This window comes from Ostrea edulis, chromosome 5 (genome assembly GCF_947568905.1).
Source record: "Ostrea edulis chromosome 5, xbOstEdul1.1, whole genome shotgun sequence".
Taxonomy (NCBI): Eukaryota; Metazoa; Mollusca; class Bivalvia; order Ostreida; family Ostreidae; genus Ostrea; species Ostrea edulis.
In genome coordinates, this window is record NC_079168.1 from 41,328,440 (window position 1) to 41,351,443 (window position 23,004).

Consider the following 23,004-nt stretch of genomic DNA (forward strand, 5'->3'; position numbering starts at 1 on the left):
CCATGCGCACACTTTCGACACATGTTTGCGTTACATGCAGTCATGGAGCAAATGACATTTAGATAGTTCGTTCGTATATTTTTAATTTATTTGTTAACTCGTTCATGAAATCTCGCTGTAAGATACGTTAAATATTAAACGATACGGGACTCGCTGTATCGGTTATGGTAACGCTCAAAAATACCGATGTATATCGATAATCGATATATTGATCCAGCCCTACAATTCAGCTGAAATGCTAAGTAAACTTTTATTCCTCCGAGAGGAAGCTTTTGACTAAATTCCAGGGCAATATCTATCCGTAACGAAAAAAGGTTCGGAAAACTGTTTTACCTACTTTTAGCCCGAAAGTAGGTCACGATACACCAATCCATCTGAAATGCAAACCCACTCTTACGCTTTTCAACGCTGCACATGTATCCGTTACGGAAAAAGTTATGGAAAACATGACCTTGGACTGACACTCAGACCAATCCAGCTGAAATGCAAACTGAGCTTGTATCCCAGAGAGGAAGCTTGTAACTAAGTTTCAGAGCAATATCTGTATCCGTAATGAAAATAGGAAGCTTGTATCAGTAATGAAAAATAGGTCCGGAAAACTGTTTGACCTACATTTAGTTCTAAAGTTGGTCAAGGTCGGACCAATCTTTATGAAATGCAAACTGTATTTGTATTCGTCCAAGAGGATGGATATATATATATATATATATATATATCTGTTTGTGTGTGTGTGTGTGTGTGTGTGCAAGATCTAGGCCTATGCTTTGGTGCTTACAACCTTTGAACAGGGAGGGAGCTCTATTGTGCAATACCTGCTGGGACACGGGGCCTCCATTTTTGCGGTTCAATCCGAAGGACCGCCCCATCTAGTCGCCTCTTGTGACAAACAAGGAGTACAGAGTACCTATTCTAACCCGGATTCCCAAGGGATCCTGTGACTAAATGTCAGGGCAATATTTGTATCTGTAACGAATAAACGTCCGAAAAGCTGTTTTTTTTTTTTTACCTACTTAATAGCCCTAATGTATGTTACGGACGAACAGACCAATCCAGCTAAAATGCGAACTTGTATTCCTCCGATAGGAAGCTTATGACTAAATGGCATGGCAATATCTGTATCCGTAACGAGAATAAAGGTCCGGGAAACTGTTTGACCTTCTTACAGTCCTAACGTAGGTCAAGGTACACAAATCCAGCTGAAATGCAAACTCGCTCTTATGCTTTTTGAGGGAGAAATGGTGACCAAATTTCAAAGCCGTATATCCACTACGAAAAAAAAAAACTCGATCTCGAACGGACAGACAGACATAAAATGATACGACCCGTCTGACGACGGGCGTATACGAAGGTTGACGAAGGAGCAATCTCTATGTTTTAGTCGCGACTACTCTGCTATTCCGTAACCGCAAATAAACCTCATACAGGTATGTAGATCGACGCCATCAGAGTCGGGTGCCATGTGTACAAAGAAGGAACCACAGTGGTACGTTACAATGTGAAATGCGAGCTTTGAAATGCCTCAGATATCATACATATCTTAGGTACTACCACTATCAGTTCCACTTATATGTTTATGTACTAGAGTGAATAAGTTTTAATGATACCAAAACTAAATCTATGGTGAGAATGCAAGGTGAAGATAACGAACAGTGATCAATCTCATAACTCCTACAAGCAATACAAAATAGATAGTTGGGCAAACACGGACCCCTGGACACACCAGAGGTGCCTAGGAGGAGTAAGCATCCCCTGTTGACCGGTCACACCCACCGTGAGCCCCATATCCTGATCAGGTAAACGGAGTTATCTAAGTAACAAATTATAAAGAATTCGGTTCTAACCTTTTAACTCCATCCACATGCACGCTACCGGCGAAGAAATGCATTATTTGATGCACTCTTTGCGCCAATCCACGTCCGAGTCTTCTTTCCGGTTACGGAAAATGACGAGCGTGATCCAATTGTTCTAAGGTTTGACGCGGCCAAGGTACGATCGGGACTCGAACTTACGACCTTCCGGTTACAAAGCGAACGCTTTACCACTGAGCTACCGCGATTAGTAACATGATTATGAATTACTATTCTGTTCCTTCAACTTCGTACCGAGGACAATGATCAATTATTTGGAGAACAAACTATTATGTATGGATAATTGAGACGAAGCATCAGTACCATAAAAACCTTATCATTAGTGACCGAACAACGTTATAGTTTGTTATCGCAAGGTACTACTAATTGGGATGTGAGTTTTTAATGATGATAATAATGTTTCTTATTGATGACGATGGATCCTTTCGCATTGGTCTGGTGACCCCTTACAGTTTCTATGAGTAGGAAGTTTGCAAAGAATATATGTATTTTATGAGCCCGTTGATTACACACATCTATGAAGGAATACGATGCACATTGTAAACATCCCATAATGTAAGAACATGTAAATACCTGTATTGTGAGAATAGTTTTTTTTTTCTTTCTTTACACCTAATACTGTTTTACACTTATTAAGCTTTGAATGTAATCTTATTAATGGAATGTTTTCAGTGTTTATTTGATTTTTTGTTTTATTTTTATTGTTAATTTTTTTTTTCTTGAAATCAAGACTTACTACCCTGAGTTAGTGCTTCACTCTGCACGAAAATTTAATAATAAATGTACTTATTTAGATTGGGAATAATTATACGACCCAGAAAACAATTAAACTTTGATTTCAGCCGTAGTGCATGTTATTAGTGAATAAGTACATTCATTATTAAATTTTTAAAGGTAATTGATTGATGTAAGATGTATATCGCACGCGATCTTAACTGACCACGATATGAATTAAGTGCGACTTTTTTGAAGGTGGAGAGAGGGTTTATTGCCTGAGATACGGTGTGAACTTTTAAACTGGCCTCACCTTGATGATTACACGAGAGAAAAACACTAATGATATCGAATGATGAAGTCTTAAATCTTTGATGTATAAAAGAATCACGACATGCTATCCTTTAGTCATTTCCAATACGAGTCTTTCGGGCAATGTTTGCATCTCTCGGTCAGTCGGTAGATTGAATTCAAAGGTGAAAGACATTTCGTTCACCTGAGCCAAAAGCTCGAATTAGCTTTCTGATCGAAATTTGTCCATTTGTCGACGCCGTCAGCGTTGTAAACTTTCACAATTTTATCCTTTTCTCCAGAATCATTGGGCCAATTTCAACCAAACTTGATAAAGATTAAAGAGTATCATTGGGTGAAGGGGGTTGAAGTTTTTTTTTTTTTTTTTATTCAAATGAATGGTCACCTCCACTTTTAATGGGAAATAATCAAGAAAAGAAAAAATATGACGATGTTATTTAAATATTTTCTCAAAAACCACTGGGCCCGAAAACATGAAACTTAATAAATGTAAAAGCTTCCTGTCATAATGTAGATTCAAGGTTGTTCAAATCACGTCTCCAGAAGTTTGGGGGAGGGGGCTAAAATACAGTTTTACATTGGAATAGGAAAAGTCTTCTTTAAGAACAATAGCACTATGATTAATTATATAAATGCAAGCGTCTTCGGGTAGTAAAGATTCAAGTTTATTCGACAAGGGAACAATGTTTTATTTTGGAATATATCGGGGGAAGCCTTTTAGAATATTTTCTCCAGAGCAACAGAGCCATGATTAGTAATATTAATAAGCAAACGTCGTCAGCTAGTACAGATGCACATTTGTGTCCCGAAAGGGGGGGGGGGGGGTATGGTTAGGGTAGGGCCACAATAGGGGATCAAAGTTTTACATTGGAATGTATAGTAAAGAGGTTTTGAGAATCTTCTGATAAACACCCAGACTATGATTAGTCATGTTGACGGGCAAACATCCTCAGATACTGTAGATTCTAATCATGATTATCCGGGTTGGGTGGAGGGAGTGGGAGTCGGAGGGAGCCTCAAAGGAAATTTAAAGGTTTTACATAACAAATATCATTTATGAGATAATCTTTTAGAATTCCATGCTTGAGAACAGCAGGACCTGGATTAGTCATATTAATTAGTTATTTTGATATGCGAACATCTTTGCAAATCAATGTCCAAAGGGTAGATGTGCCACAATATGAATTCAAAGTTTTATTCGGGAATACATGTACATGGGGGATTTAAAAATCTTCTCAAGAACAACAGTGATGAGTAGTATACAAACATCCTCAGGTAATGCAGATTAAAAGTTTTTTAAAACATGGTCTCGGAGGTAGGTGGGGGCCACAATTGGGATAATTTATTTATTGTATATTGTTTAACTTCCCTCTCGAAAATTTTTCACTACTATGGAGACGTTAATTGGGATAAAGATTTTACATACGAATATATACTTGAAAAATATTCAAAACATTTCAAGGATTATTCATATTGAAGATGTATAGTACATCATGACGTCATAGTATGGGTGACTTCTTTTTAAAACATGAATGAACACATACACCGTGTCCAACCGTTACTTTGGGGGAGTCGCAAAAAAGTACGAGGGAGTCGCTTTTAACGCCAGATGGAGTCGATTTTCTTCGCTTCGAAATGAAGAAAAGTATCTTTAAATCAAATAAACAGGTAAAAGTATATTTGTGCACCATATTTTTTCTTTGAATCCAAAGTATTTTGCGACTCCCCCTTTCTTAATCATTAACAAAGTTCGACTCCCCCCTCCGTTACCTTTGCATTGAAATAAGAAATCGTCTCCTTGCATTCTTTAAACGAGTATTTTCCAAATTCTGATTGTCAAACAATAAAGATTGTCAAATAATAATACATTTAGATCACCTACTATCTAGTCATACTGCTTAAATATTCATTAATGCGTATTTTCTGTCATAAAGGTAGCAATAGTTATGAATTTTGCAAATAGATCCGAAGTATTTGAGCATACCAGATTGTTAAGTCTTGCAAAATTCCGATGTAAATGTAGCTTATTTATCGTATTGTTCCGTGCAATATAGCAGTTGTGCAAATACTAGTTATAAATACAACAAAAAGCCGTGACATACCTTTCGGCGAATTTCGAAGCGAAGAAAATCGACTCCCTCTGGCGTTAAAAGATATTTAAGGATATGCGGGACGATGATCACGTGAGGGTTGCGAATTTATTATAAATTTAGAACCGGACACAGCGTAGTTAAGCTTCCCGAGAAAAATAACAATACTGTACAGACACACTATACGACGTCATAATAAAAAAAAGTACGTCACGATGTTATATCGCGGGGAAAATGTCATCATATGTTGTCGTAATTTGCTACCGCTGTAAAGTGTTTTGTGTAAATCTGTTGATTGAATTCTTGTCAAATGATAATTTTCATTTTATTTCATAGTGATTACAAGTCTCTTTTTCATATATATACAATGCATATATTATATATATGTATAGTATGCGCCACAATAATTTTGATAGTATAGCCTACAAGTCACCGAAATTGCTCCTACATGCACATGCAATTTGCATCTCTAGGCATTTACAAAAAGAAAGTCAACCGTCTATAAACAATGACTCAGTGCAAGTGTAAGATGATGATCGTTTGTTGATATTTACTATAGTAGAGTGAAACTAGAACTGGACACACATTTCTCCGAATCTTGCTTGGGAAACGTACGAACTATCCAGGTGCTTTTATAATCGATCCTTGTTTGCGAAAAATACCCCCCCCCCCTTTATGACGACAATCGTTACTTTTGTTCAAATATTAACGTCTATACTAGGAATGTTTAATTTTTGCAAGCATTTTCATGTAAATATAAGTACGCTTTATCTCTGAAACTATTTCATATTCCAAATTATTTTTACTAACTTTACGAAACACTGCTTCGGAAATCGTAACTAATTTAAAAAATATGACACACGTCGGAATTTATGCGAGAAGCAGACATGTGAAAAAGAAAAAGGTGCAAAGTCACAACATGTGTGATACATAAATACCTTGAAAAATAGCATGGAGACGATCGAGTCAAGCGACACTAGCTACCATGGCCGCGGAAATGCTGTTGATCTAGTAAAGGAAGTAGTAGCTCATATTGACGTTAACTAGACCTAACCCGTGGTTTGAAAGAAGACGTATTGTTTAGAGCTAGACAAGACGTTTTGTTCGAAGCCATGTTTAATATATACATGTATATTTAAAAAAATAAATTTTATTTTGTTTTCATTATTTAACTCAATTTTTGTTCCATAATTATGAAAATTCTAAATATTTCAATAGGTTCAAAACAAATATAGTTTCTAACAATGTATTTCAAAACAGGCACGAAGAATTAGGCTGCCCCCCCCCCCCCCCTGCAACCCCCAACCCCAACCCCCCTTGTCTTTGACAAATGAGCTTTTTTTTTTTAATTTTGTAGTGCAAATAAATTGAGACTGTACCACCCCCCATTACTTTTAACAGTAGTTGTACATGAAAAGAATATAAGCTTGAAAGTTACTAATAACAAATATTTTGCCAAGCCTATATGCAAGGTGAAGATAACGAACAGTGATCAATCTCATAACTCCTACAAGCAATACAAAATAGATAGTTGGGCAAACACGGACCCCTGGACACACCAGAGGTGGGATCAGGTGCCTAGGAGGAGTAAGCATCCCCTGTTGACCGGTCACACCCACCGTGAGCCCCATATCCTGATCAGGTAAACGGAGTTCTCCGCAGTCAAAATCAGTGTGCCAAGAACGGCTTAACAATCGGTATGAAACACGTCAGACAGCATTTGACCCAATGCGAGATTGTATTGACGAACTAGATCGTTATAACGACCATAGAATTTGCGAAATGCTGACTTCAATCGAGACTGTTGAAATCCCTGTACCATCAATATGTAACTCCATGTGAACATATCAATGTATAACTTCAAGGACGCCTACCTCAAAATCAAGATTAGCTTCACCCCTTCATATTTCTACAGGAAGTTGGGTATATGAATGGCTTTCAATTGCAGTGTTTGCAAAAAAATTCATTGACAAGTTTTTGAGCAGTGCTTCATTTAGTATCTGGACTACCCTGTTTTTGAGAACTAATTTCCACCCCAAATCCTTAAATTTTCCATTATATGGTTATGTTTAAGCATTTTATTATTATATATTTTATATTTTACATATATTCTAAAAATTATTGTAAAAGATATAGATAAAAATTCCATCAAATTATTTTTTTGAATTGAAAATCGGAATAATCTTGTAAAATTCACAATTTTCGAAAAGGGGGGGTAATTCAAAGGTTATTATCTCCCTTGTATACCTAGAAAGTGGCCATGAAATTTTTACACATTGTACAGGACAACCTGATGGGGCTTCATGAAAAAAAGAAAAAATATTCATTGACGAGTTATTTTTGGCCACGTCGTCCCGCATGTCCTTAATACTAATTATTTGTTTCTTTAACATGCCTTCAGGGGTGTTTCACGCATAAATGTATCGTTAAAGTAGCAGCTGTAGGTAGATTCCGATCTAATTAAGACGCGCGCGCCGTAACAATGAGATTTTTTTTTAAAATTGTACCAACGCCTACTTTGAAAAGGAACTCGTTCCTAAAGACTCGCGATTGTAGTTTCTAAGTGGATGTGCGTTTTTTCGAAGGAACAATCACTAACTTTTTTCAGTCTTTAGGCCAAGTTATACAGAGGGCTTAAGACGACGACATCAAGGTCACTTAGTGAAAGCTCAATGTTATCAATGAATTCGGTACGGATTTGCAATGTTCTTTTAATTTTAGCCAAATGTTCTGGATAATATTGAGGTCAGAAGATTGTGCAGGCCAACATGAACAAAATTACCGGAAACGCTACATATTATGCTCGTTACAAGTTTATGTAGGATGTGTTGATGAAAGACATGATTTGTAAACGTTTACGTAAAGTAGTGTCAGCCATCATTAAGCTGTAATATAAGGTTTTTTGCATCGTATGAATAAAAGGTATTACCTTAAAAACTGTGACATGAGATACATGTAGATAGACAAATCAAGATATCAATATGTACAATATTTCCCTCAAATTGACTTAATTTCAACAACTTGTGGATTTTTCATACATCAATAAAAAGTAGAGCATTGTGTGTGTGTGGGGGGGGGGGGGGGGGGGGGGGGGGGGGTTAAACTTCTTTCAATAAGCACATCTTCAATTTATTACAAGACCTTCGTTGTAAGAGTGAAATAGACAAGCCATGTACTGGCTTTGTAATATTCCTCAAAACTGATCAAGTTCAACAAATTGTAATTTTCTCAAATATGAAAAAAAAAAATCAAAATTCTTGTCACTTGCACATCTTCAATGCCCATACAAACATTTAAAATATTCAGGTCCTCACTTGAAAACTGTGGGAGGAGTTCGGCGGACAAATTGTGTATTATCTATGTAACATTTATTCAAATCTGACTAAATTCAACAGCTTGTAATTTTCGCAACATTTAAAGAAAATAAAATCCTTGCTACATGCACATCTCATCTTCAATACCCATACAAACAGTTTATAAAATACAGACAGCTCTCACTTGTAAAACAAAGTCGGTTCACACTTGTTGTAAAACAAAGTCGGTTCTCACTTAACACTGAGGAAGGAGTTAGACGGAGTAATCCGTAGCCAACCATAGTCTACAGAACAGCCTTACATATGAAACATGTCAGACAACATTCATCTTAATGACTTACATATTAGAATCATTTTAACGACCGCAGAATTTGCGAAACTTAGACGTTTATCGAGACTGTTGAAACCCCTGTAACATGAAGTTATTTGTCAGTAGCCTGCCTCGATTTAGTTATTTGTCAGTAGCCTGCCTCGATTTAAGAATTCCTCATACGCAGAGCATTTTCTTGCTTCTCGAATCAGTTGAGAGACATAAAGTCATATGCAGGTGATAATGGAATATTGCTGTGTAGATATAGAGACGTTGTCATAAAGTTGAGTTAGTTTGCCGTTAACGTATACGTATATTCAATGAAATATCCAAATATGAAGCGGATGTGGAAAACTCTTTTTATTTTGAGTTCTCTGAGATATATCAATTGACGTATGAATTAAAGTGTGTATTGTTAATGATATAACGTCGAGTTGAAAGCCACAGCAAGATATTTCTCTATTCGTGTAGATGTTTTGAGACTAATTCTACCTCATAAGAATACAGACATATGTCAGTTAATGAAGGAGCACAATTTGTGTACACTAGAAATCTATCAGAATGTTTTAAGTACATTGTTATTAGTCAGGTTTTCTTTTCTAACTTCACCCTTATGTGTGAGCATTATCACCCATGAAGACCTGGCCATTTGGAAAAAGTCATCTAAAGCAGTCCAAAGGTTGTTGTCAAATACAGTACCCTTCACTTATATTGAAATCTCTTTTACTGAACTATGCGCTATATAGATATAAAAATCAATCCCCAGTAAAATGTAGTTCAACGTCGGTTATGTTGAACGTTGGATACAATGAACAATTGAGGTCGGTCCTCTGAATTTCAATATACACTGTACTCAGATTATAATACTCAGCTGGCGTTGAGATGGTGGATACGCTAGCTGCGCGCTCCATTTAACGCCGAGTTGTCTTTACCACATACGTTTATATCGTCTTTCTTATTTTCCCCATTTACTATCTGTCATCACTAAACACCCATTTACTCCACTCATGACCAACTGTCAAATTTCTCCTCTCCTTGCACCACGTTTTACGAGTTTTCTTGTGGGCCTGGCGAATCGCAACTATTTTTCGCTCGCAACCTCTGTCTGTATCCTAGCTCTTGGGTTTATTTTTTATTGTTCTTGAGCAAAATATATAATTGTTTCCCTCATTTGCTACACCAGTCTTTGTAAGTTCTTCGTCTATTTCCTTAAGTACGCGTTAAAGTGTATTTTATCTGTCCGTAACGCTTTCACTCTCGCGGTAGCTCAATGGTACAGCGTTCGCGTCGTAACCGGGAGGTCGTGATTTCGAGCCCCGGAAACAAAGGTAGCAATTGCTCCTTCACGAAACCCTCGGCATTTTGAAGAGAGAATCGCGGTCATTTCGCATATGACCTTTAAAGCGCAGGCCCCCTTGTCGCGGTAGGCGTAAGTACGTTAAAGAACCCTCACTACTACGGCCGTCAGCACCAAGTAAAGATCTAAATCTGTGGCACTTCACCTACAGCTGGTGACTCTCGATATGAGTAAATAATTCTCGACGGGACGCTAAAACAATCAACATTCCTCTCATCACCGATGTTCTGCGAGTCCCGTTTCATTAATTCTTTTCACAAAACCGCGTATTGTACATTTAGATCTAAGCATTCTCACAAATTATGTTATGTAAAATCTTTATACGATTTCTTTTCCAATCATACCTTTGATGTTTGCACTTAATTATTTCCCTTCATGTTGTTTTGTAAAAGAATACTCGCACGTCAATGACATTATAAATTTTAATATCACGCCACAAAGATAAAGAAAAAAAGGGGAAATAAGTATATCCCCGACTGTATTCTGAAAATAAAATTAAGTTCGTTGCATTACTTTGAGTTATTTTACTTGTTTGTTAATCGTCGTAAAACTAAAGTTAAAATTTTAAAAATTTATATACATGTATATATGATTATTGAATCTCGTTATTACTTACTGGTACATAAGGCATTTTGATATACATACATGTAATTATGTCAAACTTGCGTCTGAAGCTCTCGTTCTCTCTTAATCTTTCTCTCAAATAACTACATGTAACGACATGAACAATATTGATTGCAAATAGTTCGGGACATCTTCCCACTTCCTATTCCTAAAAGTACAATACTAAAATAATGAATGACGAAGTTTTATTGGTTTCTAAGTACAATTTATTGATGTAGATGATCTTAAGAATTCTCAAACAAAAATAAATATCGCAATCAATCCTTCGATTATTCATTCATGCACACTCCTTGCACAATAATGCGTGCAAGAAGCAATAAAATCGTATTTCTTGGACTGTTTTCTCTAAATGTGTTGGACGCAGTATATAGATTCACAGAACCACGATTGCTGACAACAATCATGCCAGTCTGCAGTTAATTTGAATGTACAGTGACTAAAGTTTTCAACTGCCGAAGCACTCGCTCGTAATATATGAACTGTCATTGTTGTTAATAATTGGCAGCTTACCCTGCACTGTAATGACAGAAATCCCTGTGAGTTCGCCTTGTAATTACTTCAGTAATTATATAGCAATTTCCAGGTATTCTGTCATTCTTCTCTCCATACGACACAACTGTGATGATGCAGACGAAAGTTTCTTCATGGATGAGTTAGGTTTCACTTTGACATTTACCCACATTGAATGTTAATCATTTCTATTGGTCGTACATACGTTTTTCTCATAGCTTGCTTAAGTCATTTACAACGTAAAAATATTGCTCTAATTCTTTTTTTTAGGAGAATGGTACATTTATCTGTTTTGTTGAAATTAAATCTATCGCAAGGGAAATAATGTGAAAACGAAATAAATGCCCAAACAAGCATGAAAAAATCAAATTGCCGATTGCTTTACATTAAATTACAAGATCTATAATATCAGATCATTTACATTATATTACAAGATCTATAATATCAGCATATTTACATTATATTACAAGATAATTTACATTATATTACAAGATATATAAAATCAGATTATTTACATTATATTACAAGATCTATAATATCAGCATATTTACATTATATTACAAGATCTATAATACCAGATTATTTACATTATATTACAAGATCTATATTATACGTCCGTCTTAAGACGGGACGTATTATGGTATGGCGCTCATGTCCGTCCGTCTGTTAGCTTTTTCGTGTCCGACCCGTAACTTAAATATTACAAGGCCTAGAATCATCAAACTTTGTCTGTAGATACATCTTGGGTAGAAGGTGTGTCGCACATTAAAACCAGGTCAGTGTGACTTTTTATTAAGAAAATATGGCCATATATGGCAAAAACTTGTCCGGCTCATAACTTGAAAACTATTAGACCTAGAATCACCAAAACTGGTCAACTAATGCATCTTAGGTAGAAGGTGTGCCGCATCCTACTTTAAGGTCACTGTGACATTTAATTAAGGTGATATAAAAAAAATTTAATGGGTACAATCTATACTGTTGCTTATTCAAAAATGTTGCATTAAAAAAACACATATTTTTTATGATATACTGTGCAGCTTTTTTTAGTATATATAATGTTTCTTTTGTTTCTAACAATAACATGAGAAATTCCACTTGTCCCATGGGAGTAGCATGCAAAGAGCATTTTGATAAGATTAATTAATGAGTTTAGTGTAAGGAGACTGTCTTAATCATTTCTGGTAGAGCATCTCTGATCAAGCAGGTGTTATCTACATCTCTAAGGAATTGGGCAGAGGAAGTTTATTAATTAAGCCTCTTAATAACTGTTGATATATTAGTATTCTTTCAAATTTGTTCTTGATGGCCAGTCTATATTTTCGAAATGAATTTCATATTAGAACACTCCCATTTATTGTAAGTTGTTTGCTTGGATAAAGGGCTATCTTGCACTTTAATCATTTCATTGAAAACATTTGGGAAAATGTTTTTATATCCTTTTAAAAATCATTAAGCTTACATTATCAATATTTGAAGCAATGTCACATGAGGCCATAAAGTGGGTAAGATTCTTAAAGGAAGGTTGACATTTGGCTCCATGCATACCTATCTCTTCATGGTGATATGTTCATGTTAACAATATGTGACGGGCGTATCATGTGCCGTGGCGGTGCACTTTATTTACATTATATTACAAGATCTATATTTACATTATATTACAAGATCTATATTTACATTATATTACAAGATCTATAATATCAGCATATTTACATTATATTACAAGATCTATATTTACATTATTGCAAGAACGCATATGAAATGTTTTACATGTTCCATTATAGGAACGCACATGAAAAGTGAAGATAACGAACAGTGATCAATCTCATAGATCCCATAAGCAATACAAAAGAGTTAGGCAAACACGGACCGCTGGACACACCAGAAGTAGGACCAGGTTCCTAGGAGTAAGCATCCCCTGTCGACCGTTGACACCCGCCGTGAGCCCTATATCTTGATCAGGTAAACGGAGTTACATGTATCCTTTGTCAAAATCAGTGTGCCACGAACGGTCTAACAATCGGTATGAAACACGTTAGACACCATTTGACCCAATGATAGGTTGTAATGGCAAACTAGATCGTTATAACGACCATAGAATTTGCGAAATGCTGATTTCAAACGAGACTGTCGAAACCCCTGCATCATCAACTTGTTTGCTAGTAGCTTGCTTCGATTAAAAACTTACCATACACAGAACAAACTCTTGCGTATCGAATCAGTTGAGAGATACAAACACCACATGCAGGTGATGAGGGAATATTGCTACATAAATATGAGAAATTAACATTGAAAATGAGAAGTTGAAATCATCCTGTTTGTCATGAAGTTGAGTTGTTAGTTTGCCGTCAATATCCACTTTCAATAAAATATCTCAGTATGAAACAGAAGTGAACGACTCTGTGGTATCTTTTATTTCGAGTTCGCAGGGATATATCGAATCGACATTTGAATGAAAGTTATTATTGTTGATAGATAAAACGTCGTCGATATATTTGAAGGCCACATCAAGAGATTTTTTCTTCTCAGATAGAGGTCTGTCTCATTTGAATATAAAATCAGGTCAGCTAACAAATGAGCACAATTGACCTAATCACCAAAGACCACGAAGATATTGTCAATGAGGAACTGTAGCATATTTTTTAATTCAACTTCAGAATATTTGTGCGTGGAATCAGAGTGGTGTTTAACAAAGTAACGTTTTGGATGACTGATCACTAGATATGAATATTTCCGTTTTCCATTTTTTTTTTTTTTTTTGAAGAAGCAATTGTCTATGATGTCAAAAAGTCTAGTACATGTATTTAATCTACCGTGAGGAATGGTCGTGTAAAGTGTTGAAAAGTCATAGGTTTTGATGTTGTTGATCTGAGAAAAGTTTTGCGATTTCAATTTACTAAAAGTTCTATAGAATTTTTTAGAATCCACATCTGATTTACACCACTTCTGGTAAATGTAGCCGCACAGTAAGTTTAAAGTTTCTCCTTCACAGCTGTTAATATGTTCGTGAGGAGCAAAGATAGGGGCTTGGTAGAGCACTTACTGGATCCAGCAATGTATCTTTATTTATAAGGGTTTTTTTTAATGTCGTTTAGGAATCCATTATAGGTACGGTAACTCATATCCATTCGATTCACCGACTAGGATACCAAATGTGTCTAAAACTGAAGCATGGTTTTGAGGAATTTCCTGTTTTGAAAGGGCAGTTGGAGTATAAGTACGATTACCAAAAGTGAAGTTAATGCCAAGTTCGTTTAAAATACAGTTGTATTAATGAGCCTTACAAACAAAGACAATGTTGTTACAAGCTTTGTCAGCTGGAACATATGTTACGTAATAGAATATAGTCTACATTCCCAGTAAAAATATTGATATTTCACCCATATTGTGTAATGCCTTCATACTAATAGTATATTACATATCATATGCATTCTTTTATCACATATTTACCCGACGTCTCGATATGAGTGAAAATATAACGTCTCCATATGAGTGAAAGATTCTCGAGGGGGACGTTAAACAGTTTACAATCAATCAATGAGTGAAAAATTCTCGAGAGGGACGTTAAATAACATTTAACCAAACCCTTTATCCAGTGGATATCACTCAAACGATACATGTAATATTTTTCCTATTCCACAGTATGTATTCCTATGCCGTGTGACTTAATGTCCATAGGTGACAGCATTCCCATTAGATCAATTGAAGTGGCACAGGTGTTGTTAAATTCTTCAAAAATTGAAAACAAAGAATTTATATGTGAAGTAATTAGTTTAGATCGAGGGAACAATTCTGTCATTTTCATTATCTAACCTAGCTATCGTCTTCAATAAGCGAAACAGCCTGCAGTGCGGCGTAGCATACAGCCCCTGATCATGTTTTGTATCGATTGTATTTTTTCCCAATGACCAAGGAAACAAAAACGATCTTTTATGAATTAAACAATGTGCCAGTCAATATTCATTTTTATTTATATTTCCCAACGAACTACTTGTATTTATAGAGACGTAATGTTGACGTTACGAATGTAATTCGGGTTGAGGTTTTTAAAATGTGAATTCAATAGTCTGTTGGGATAAAATATGTACGTGTAATAAAAAGATCATTCCAGAGTGCCAGTTTAATGTCGCGAGTTGGGCAAAGGAATAACCTGTAACTATTTTAAAAACGTGGGTTTGACCCGCCAAAGGTTCGAGCCCACTAAATGAACAATTCGCCGACTGTTACACGATGGTGGGTGGTCATTGTGAACACGGTTTAGAACACAGGTCGACCTCCGGATTATTCTCATTTTAAAACACTCATTCAAGAGGATCTATATTAGACCCATACGTGTTATTCCTAGGGCTGATGAAAAGATGATTCGTAGCAAATTTGATAAAAATCATATACTCTATCCGATTTTTCATCACATTTTACGTCAAACAAGGGTTACTGAGGTTAGAATAGGTCCCCGGTACCCCTTGCTTGTCGTAAGAAGCGACTTAATGGGGTGGTTCTTCGGATGAAACCGAGGCCCTGTGTTACAGCAGGTGTGGCACGTTAAAGATTCTTCCCTGTTCAAAGGCCGCAAGCGTCGAGCATAGGCCTAAATTTTGCAGCTCTTCACCGGCAATGGTGATATCTCCATGTGAGTGAAATATTCTCGATAGGGACGTTAAACAATATACAATCAATCATAGTGATTCAATACTGATATGTTTGCCAATTCATCGATAAAAGGACAAGTTTTAAAATGTACACATTTGTTATTGAACAGAAATATAGGGCGACCCTTGACTATTAGCTGGAATGCGAAATAGCTCCAACAAAATTGACAGATATGATCACATCATAAGCAATAATAAAACGGGAAAAAACGCATTGAATTCAGTATTAACGTAGCGTTGTGTGGTCATACACGATTGACGTAAACAAATTCCACAATTAGAGCAAACTGACAACATCATGTAAATTTCTACTTGAACAAATGTCGACAATGTCAGCCGATTGCGCAGCTGGATCCAATTGTTAACTTTAACTTGCCTTTGACTCTTGCATTCATTTAACGTTAACTGCCTAAAGACACCAGTTGAATGTAACTAATAAATGTAACTAGAAAGTTTGTAAAATCTTCAGATATTGAGTTTTGTGCCCGAAATGTAAATATTAATACTACATGATTTTCAGGCTTCAGTAGAGAAACGTGGCTGTAGGGATGAAATGCTGAACAAATTATATTAATTTCATAGGGCAGCAAATTATTAACTTTTTATTGCTTTTTTATCTTTTAATTACTGTCTAGAGTATTTGAGTTTTCAAAAATGGAAATTGAGTCAGATTGCCTAATGAATTGTGAAAATAACGAATAGTGATCAATTCCATAATATAAAACCAAATATACATGTATATCTATACTTCTACAATGTTTACTGGTTTCCGGACGCGCCATTTCCGTTTAGTTTTTCTATACGTGTACGTATACACGGTGATTTACTGAATAAATAACATGATCAGTTCCTAGGTTGTTGTGATGATTTGCCAGATTAAATAAATAAAACAAGTCGTTGAACTTGAGAACATAAGAATAACTTTGATATTTCTTCATTATAAATTTTAGGAGGGGGTGTATGAATTTATCTGTGATAGAGAAAGGTGCACTTTAATTTTTGGGATGAAAATGCAGCAAGTAATCGAAGTATTGCTTCTTCTTGAAAGGAAGTGAAAACTATATGAAATGGACAGGCGGCTAGCAAATTTAAAGCTAAAAATCCCTTTATATAGAACTGTACTCGTTTGATATTTCCAAGAGAAGAAATCCGCTATAATCAGTTCTTTGTTGTATCTGATCTCGATTTCCTACTCATGAAATTCTAATAATGCAGGTAATGTTAATTCTGACATTCATTATTCTAATCATAATATAGTTCCTAATTATAGCATAGTTCCTAATTACATGTATGACATAGTTCGACCATTAACTCTAATTATAACAGGATTCGACCATTAATACTAATTATAACATAGTTCCACCATTAACACTAATTATTTCATAGTTCCACCATTAACACTAATTATTTCATAGTTCCACCATTAACACTAATTATTTCATAGTTCCACCATTAACACTAATTATAACATAGTTCCACCATTAATACTAATTATAACATAGTTCGACCATTAATACTTATTATAACATAGTTCCACCATTAACACTAATTATTTCATAGTTCCACCATTAACACTAATTATAACATAGTTCCACCATTAATACTTATTATAACATAGTTCCACCATTAATACTTATTATAACATAGTTCCACCATTAATACTAATTATAACATAGTTCCACCATTAACACTAATTATAACAGTTCCACCGTTAACACTAATTATTTCATAGTTCCACCATTAACACTAATTATTTCATAGTTCCACCATTAATACTAATTATAACATAGTTCCACCATTAACACTAATTATAACATAGTTCCACCATTAACACTAATTATAACAGTTCCACCGTTAACACTAATTATTTCATAGTTCCACCAATAACACTAATTATAACATAGTTCCACCATTAATACTAATTATAACATAGTTCCACCATTAATAATAATTATAACATAGTTCCACCATTAATAATAATTATAACATAGTTCCACCATTAACACTAATTATAACATAGTTCCACCATTAATACTAATTATAACATAGTTCCACCATTAATACTAATTATTTCATAGTTCCACCATTAACACTAATTATTTCATAGTTCCACCATTAACACTAATTATAACATAGTTCCACCATTAATACTAATTATAACATAGTTCCACCATTAATACTAATTATAACATAGTTCCACCATTAATACTAATTATAACATAGTTCCACCATTAATACTAATTATAACATAGTTCCACCATTAATACTAATTATAACATAGTTCCACCATTAACACTAATTATTTCATAGTTCCACCATTAACACTAATTATAACATAGTTCCACCATTAATACTAATTATTTCATAGTTCCACCATTAATACTAATTATAACATAGTTCCACCATTAATACTAATTATAACATAGTTCCACCATTAATACTTATTATAACATAGTTCCACCATTAACACTAATTATTTCATAGTTCCACCATTAACACTAATTATAACATAGTTCCACCATTAATACTTATTATAACATAGTTCCACCATTAATACTTATTATAACATAGTTCCACCATTAATACTTATTATAACATAGTTCCACCATTAACACTAATTATAACATAGTTCCACCATTAATACTAATTATAACATAGTTCCACCATTAACACTAATTATAACAGTTCCACCGTTAACACTAATTATTTCATAGTTCCACCATTAACACTAATTATTTCATAGTTCCACCATTAATACTAATTATAACATAGTTCCACCATTAACATTAATTATAACATAGTTCCACCATTAACACTAATTATAACAGTTCCACCGTTAACACTAATTATAACATAGTTCCACCATTAACACTAATTATAACAGTTCCACCGTTAACACTAATTATTTCATAGTTCCACCATTAACACTAATTATAACATAGTTCGATTATTAACACTTGTGGATTATCATGTCCTTAATATGTTTGTCCGTCAAACCATAGCACTTTGTCATGAAAGAGATGTGACTTTATTGGTATTCCGTTCGTGAGAGTCATTAGTTATATGTACATGTATCATGAGTGATAATAAGCTATCACAGATGACATGTGTAGTCCTTGGAACAGTCTATTATTTTTCTCAGAATTTAGTTGTAAATCGTTATCTTGGGATAAATGTTTGTCGCCAGCTACTCGACTTTGACTCGCATCAGTACTAAAGTGACAGTCCTAATGTTCAAGATAAATACCCGATATCGACAGAGAGCAATTGTAGTAAGAATTGTACGCTTATACTTTCAGACGTAATGTGCTTCCTTCATATTGCCAAGCAAAGCTTCTCGTGACATAGATTTTTTTTCTTACGACAATATAATTTTTTTTTTACAGACGGTAAGACCGCTAAGGACTCTAAAACTAATCGTATTTAACATCGATGTTTCTCCCTAAAACTATCTAATACGTAAAAGGCGTGCGGAGACATAGCTGCTTTGTGGAGTTCGTTTAAATGTTTCCGCTTAAGTTAGCGGTCAATTACGTATTTCTGCCCAGGAACCTAGAAAACACACCAACTGGAAGAATCAGGAGATGGACGATTATTGTTTTCTAACACAACTGTCATTTATTGATTGATTGGCAGCCTGCATAAAAGAGCATGCTTTCTTTTGTGTCTCGACATTTCCATATGTTACACACGATTCATATGCGACTTTCAAGGTAATATCATAACGCTAAAACTGCCGAGATGAAAAGAAAAAAAACCCTCACAACTTATTGGAGCTTTGCATTTTGAGCTATGTACAAGTAAGCATGGCATGAAAGACTAGATAAAAGTAACCATTTACGCTCTACCCTGGTGTTAATCGCATAATAACATCCTGTGATACTAACTTTCTTCAGTTTATATCAAATTACGCATTTCTGTTAGGGATGAGATATTTTAAATGTACAAATCGACTGCGGGACCTTTTTATACTGCGTGTTCCGCCGGTGTACGTGTACCGCCACTGTAGCACTGGCAATATATACGGCATTTATTTTTTCTTCCTCAGTGGTAAAAAAAAAAGAAGATTAGATGTGCAGATTTAGCATTGGTTTGGGATTATATTTAACGCTGTAGATTAAATTAGAGATATTAAGGTGCCTGAATCATTCACCTAGTTCTATGTAAAGCTATCAAAATTGCCCAGTGTTAAAATTTAATAAAACTCGTTATTTATGTATTTTACCTGAGGCATGGTTATCGGTGTATTTCCAGAACATTAATTAGTTTATAGGAGATTGATCACTGTTCGTTATTTTCACCTTTTCATGGTGAGGGTTGTGTGTGTGCGTGCGTTCTTTCATCATCACATAACAATATTTTGAAAAATGTTCGAGCATGGGTATTTTGTGTCTGGATTGCATGTATTTATGTAATAGTATGTGAATCTGTATGTAACGGTTTGGAAAAAAATAAGTAACAAAGACATGTATGTTCCATGATCATTTGGTTACATAAGCTAACAAGTGGCAGGCACGTCGCAATGGGTTGGGGGATGTTATCCTTTTTTGACAACAAACTTTTCCTATCATATTGTCATGCAAATTAGATTTATCGACCCCCCCCCCCCCCCCCACACACACACACTTTTTCATAGTTGTAGTACCTGGTAATTAAAATGCAAGTTTGAACTCTCACGTGAACTGAACGAAGGATCGAACTCTCAAGTGAACTGAACGAAGGATCGAACTCTCACGTGAAATGAACTAGGGATCGGCATTTGTCCCTTCCCCCAACCTCACTATTAAGGATTGGAGATTTGGCCTGAAGTTTTATTTAATTTTCGCATGTCAAGGATTTCGTTTAAGCAATGGTGAAATCAACTTTTTCCCCGAAAAATGATTCAACGTCTCCGAATTTTTATTTCAGGCGAAACTTTTATGTTCAGTTTCAATTATTCAGTTTTGTGTTGAAGACGTGCCACAGCTTTCTGTATTTAGCAACACTAGCATTAATTCATATATCACATTTAAAAACAAAACCCTGTTTTACATTTCAAAAGAGTTGTAACTTCTTTTTCTTCCTAGCCTGGCTGAAATAAGATCAATGCACAATTGATTTTAATTTCTGTGTTAATTAGTTGTTATCTTCATGGGTTTGTAGACGACCAAATTTGGTTGGGTTTTTTTTATGTGTAGTGTCTCTACGTACAATCTTTGAAAACTTATTGAATATATACTTGGAAAGATCATGATAGAGTTTGGACTTACCTGAGGTATGCTGAACAAGGCACTCAGGAACCACGACATGATGATCATTATTTTAACTCTTTGTGGCGCTTTGTTTCGGCTGATTGGGTCAATAATGACACAGCATCTATCCAAACTAATAACGACGGTAATGTATGTGGAAAGCAAAAGTCCAGTGCCTTGTATAAATCGCAACATCTTACACATGGCTATTCCTGCTACCCACTGAACAGTGAGGGCCCAAATGGCCTCTGCCGCCATGCAAAAGAAAGTGACAATAAGATCCGCCACTGCCAAATTCACAATAAGAGTGTTGATCGTGGAGCGCCGTTTGCGCACACGATACATTTGGATTAACGTCGCCGTATTCCCTATAAATGATATGATAAAAAGAAGAATAAGAAGTACTGTTTTCACTAAACTGTCCTGGAATGTCGGGGGTTGAGGGGGGGTGGAGGCGGTATAAAAATTATCAATCCCTGTCACATTGGTCATAGCTTCGGATCCGTTGGAATATACTTCGTCGAGTGCGGAGGAAGAAATTCCGAAACTTAAATATGGAGATTTTCCTACTTCAAATCTTGACATGTTTAAAACATTTTCTCGGCTTAAAACTCACTAACATAAAACTTTTTTTTTTTGGTAACTAAAATCTGGCAGCGAGTTTCGGATCTGTTCGGATATCCGTCTCTCCGTGATCAGTCATGCTGGTCTTATAGTGAAGAAAATATACACGATTGGCGGTATTGATTATCTGCCGGGCTGGTGTGGCTTCATATCAAATTATCGTCTCCTTCAAAGAATCGTTTATTTTCTGTAGCAGTGAAGGAACTTTCAATTATTTTACCTGTGCACGGTTGAAACAAGAACAAAATAGTATCAGCCCCGTCAGTATCAAACGGGTCATGACCCCATTTTGTTTTGATAATTAATTGGGATACATATATTAGAGACATGTTTATCATAATCGAGGTGTTTCAAACTAAACAGAAATCATATAGCATGGCATCATAAGGAAAATGTCAATATTAAATTGTCAGTATTTTGTGTTAAACTATTAAAAAAAATCCAATCGCCCCTTGTCTTACAAAGTTGTACGACACACCATACTGTTCCTAGCCGAGGGGTTCCTCTTAGAGCGATATACCAGGTTAAGTATTTACAACGTGTTCAATTACCGTCATACGGAGGAGGCGTAAACACGAGTTTTAAAGAACATGTCCTACCGAATGATTCTATGTCACGGTCGCAATTAATGATTTTAAATCGAAGAAGAAATAACAGCAAAATATTTCGATCGAGAAAGTTTTTTTTTTAAATAGGGGCGCGAATTTCATACAAACGAGTGTAATTTGCTTTGGCATTTGTTCAATTAGGTTTATCAGTTGCACACTAGTAAACGAAGCATAATCTGTAAATTTATAAGTAACGAGGAAATATCTAGTTAACGAATACTAAACCAAATGTATCGTGTCGAGAAGTATAAGCCCTCCCTTGTAAGCTACAATTATATATCACTGTTCATTATCTTCACCTTTCATATGCCAATGAATAGTTGATAAGGTTTTGCTATTTTGTACATTTACTTCATACATGTACATGTTAGGATTTATGTAAGTTAAATAAATAATGACATCACTAATCTGACTTCACAAATTCCAGTGCCTCAAAGTAAATCACATCTTGATTTTACAGATAATTTTGTAGTACCAGTTGTAAGCTTGCAGAAGAATTTCTAATAGTTTTCAGGCAAATTATGTACTGTAAATACTTTATTTTAGACAACGTGTTTTTAAATATCCTCAAATTAATACTTTTTCATGAATTAATATATTTTACTAATCCGGCTTTGTTTGAGCTGATCATAAAAACATGGGAAACCTCTCTTCTGCACCAAGTCATAATCATAGATTGTTCCTGTTGCCATGCATAAGTCTCCAGTCGTTCAATTTGTTCTCAGATTAAACTTAGTATTGTTGTATTTTCTATACTATAACATAATTTGAGAAAATTTAGTTCCCTGTGCAA

The 23,004-nt window shown here is 35.2% G+C and overlaps 1 protein-coding gene across 1 annotated transcript in view; it reads right to left on the reverse strand.

Moving 5' to 3' along the window:
- The window catches only part of LOC125651166 (gonadotropin-releasing hormone receptor-like), a 41,759-nt gene extending 20,141 nt beyond the window's left edge, over positions 1-21,618 (reverse strand). Inside the window, exon 1 of the mRNA XM_048879752.2 lies at positions 20,998-21,618. Coding sequence (XP_048735709.1) covers positions 20,998-21,564 — 567 coding nt within the window. The 5' untranslated portion in view covers positions 21,565-21,618. The remainder of the gene's footprint in view (positions 1-20,997) is intronic.
- Between the last annotated feature and the right edge of the window lie 1,386 nt (positions 21,619-23,004).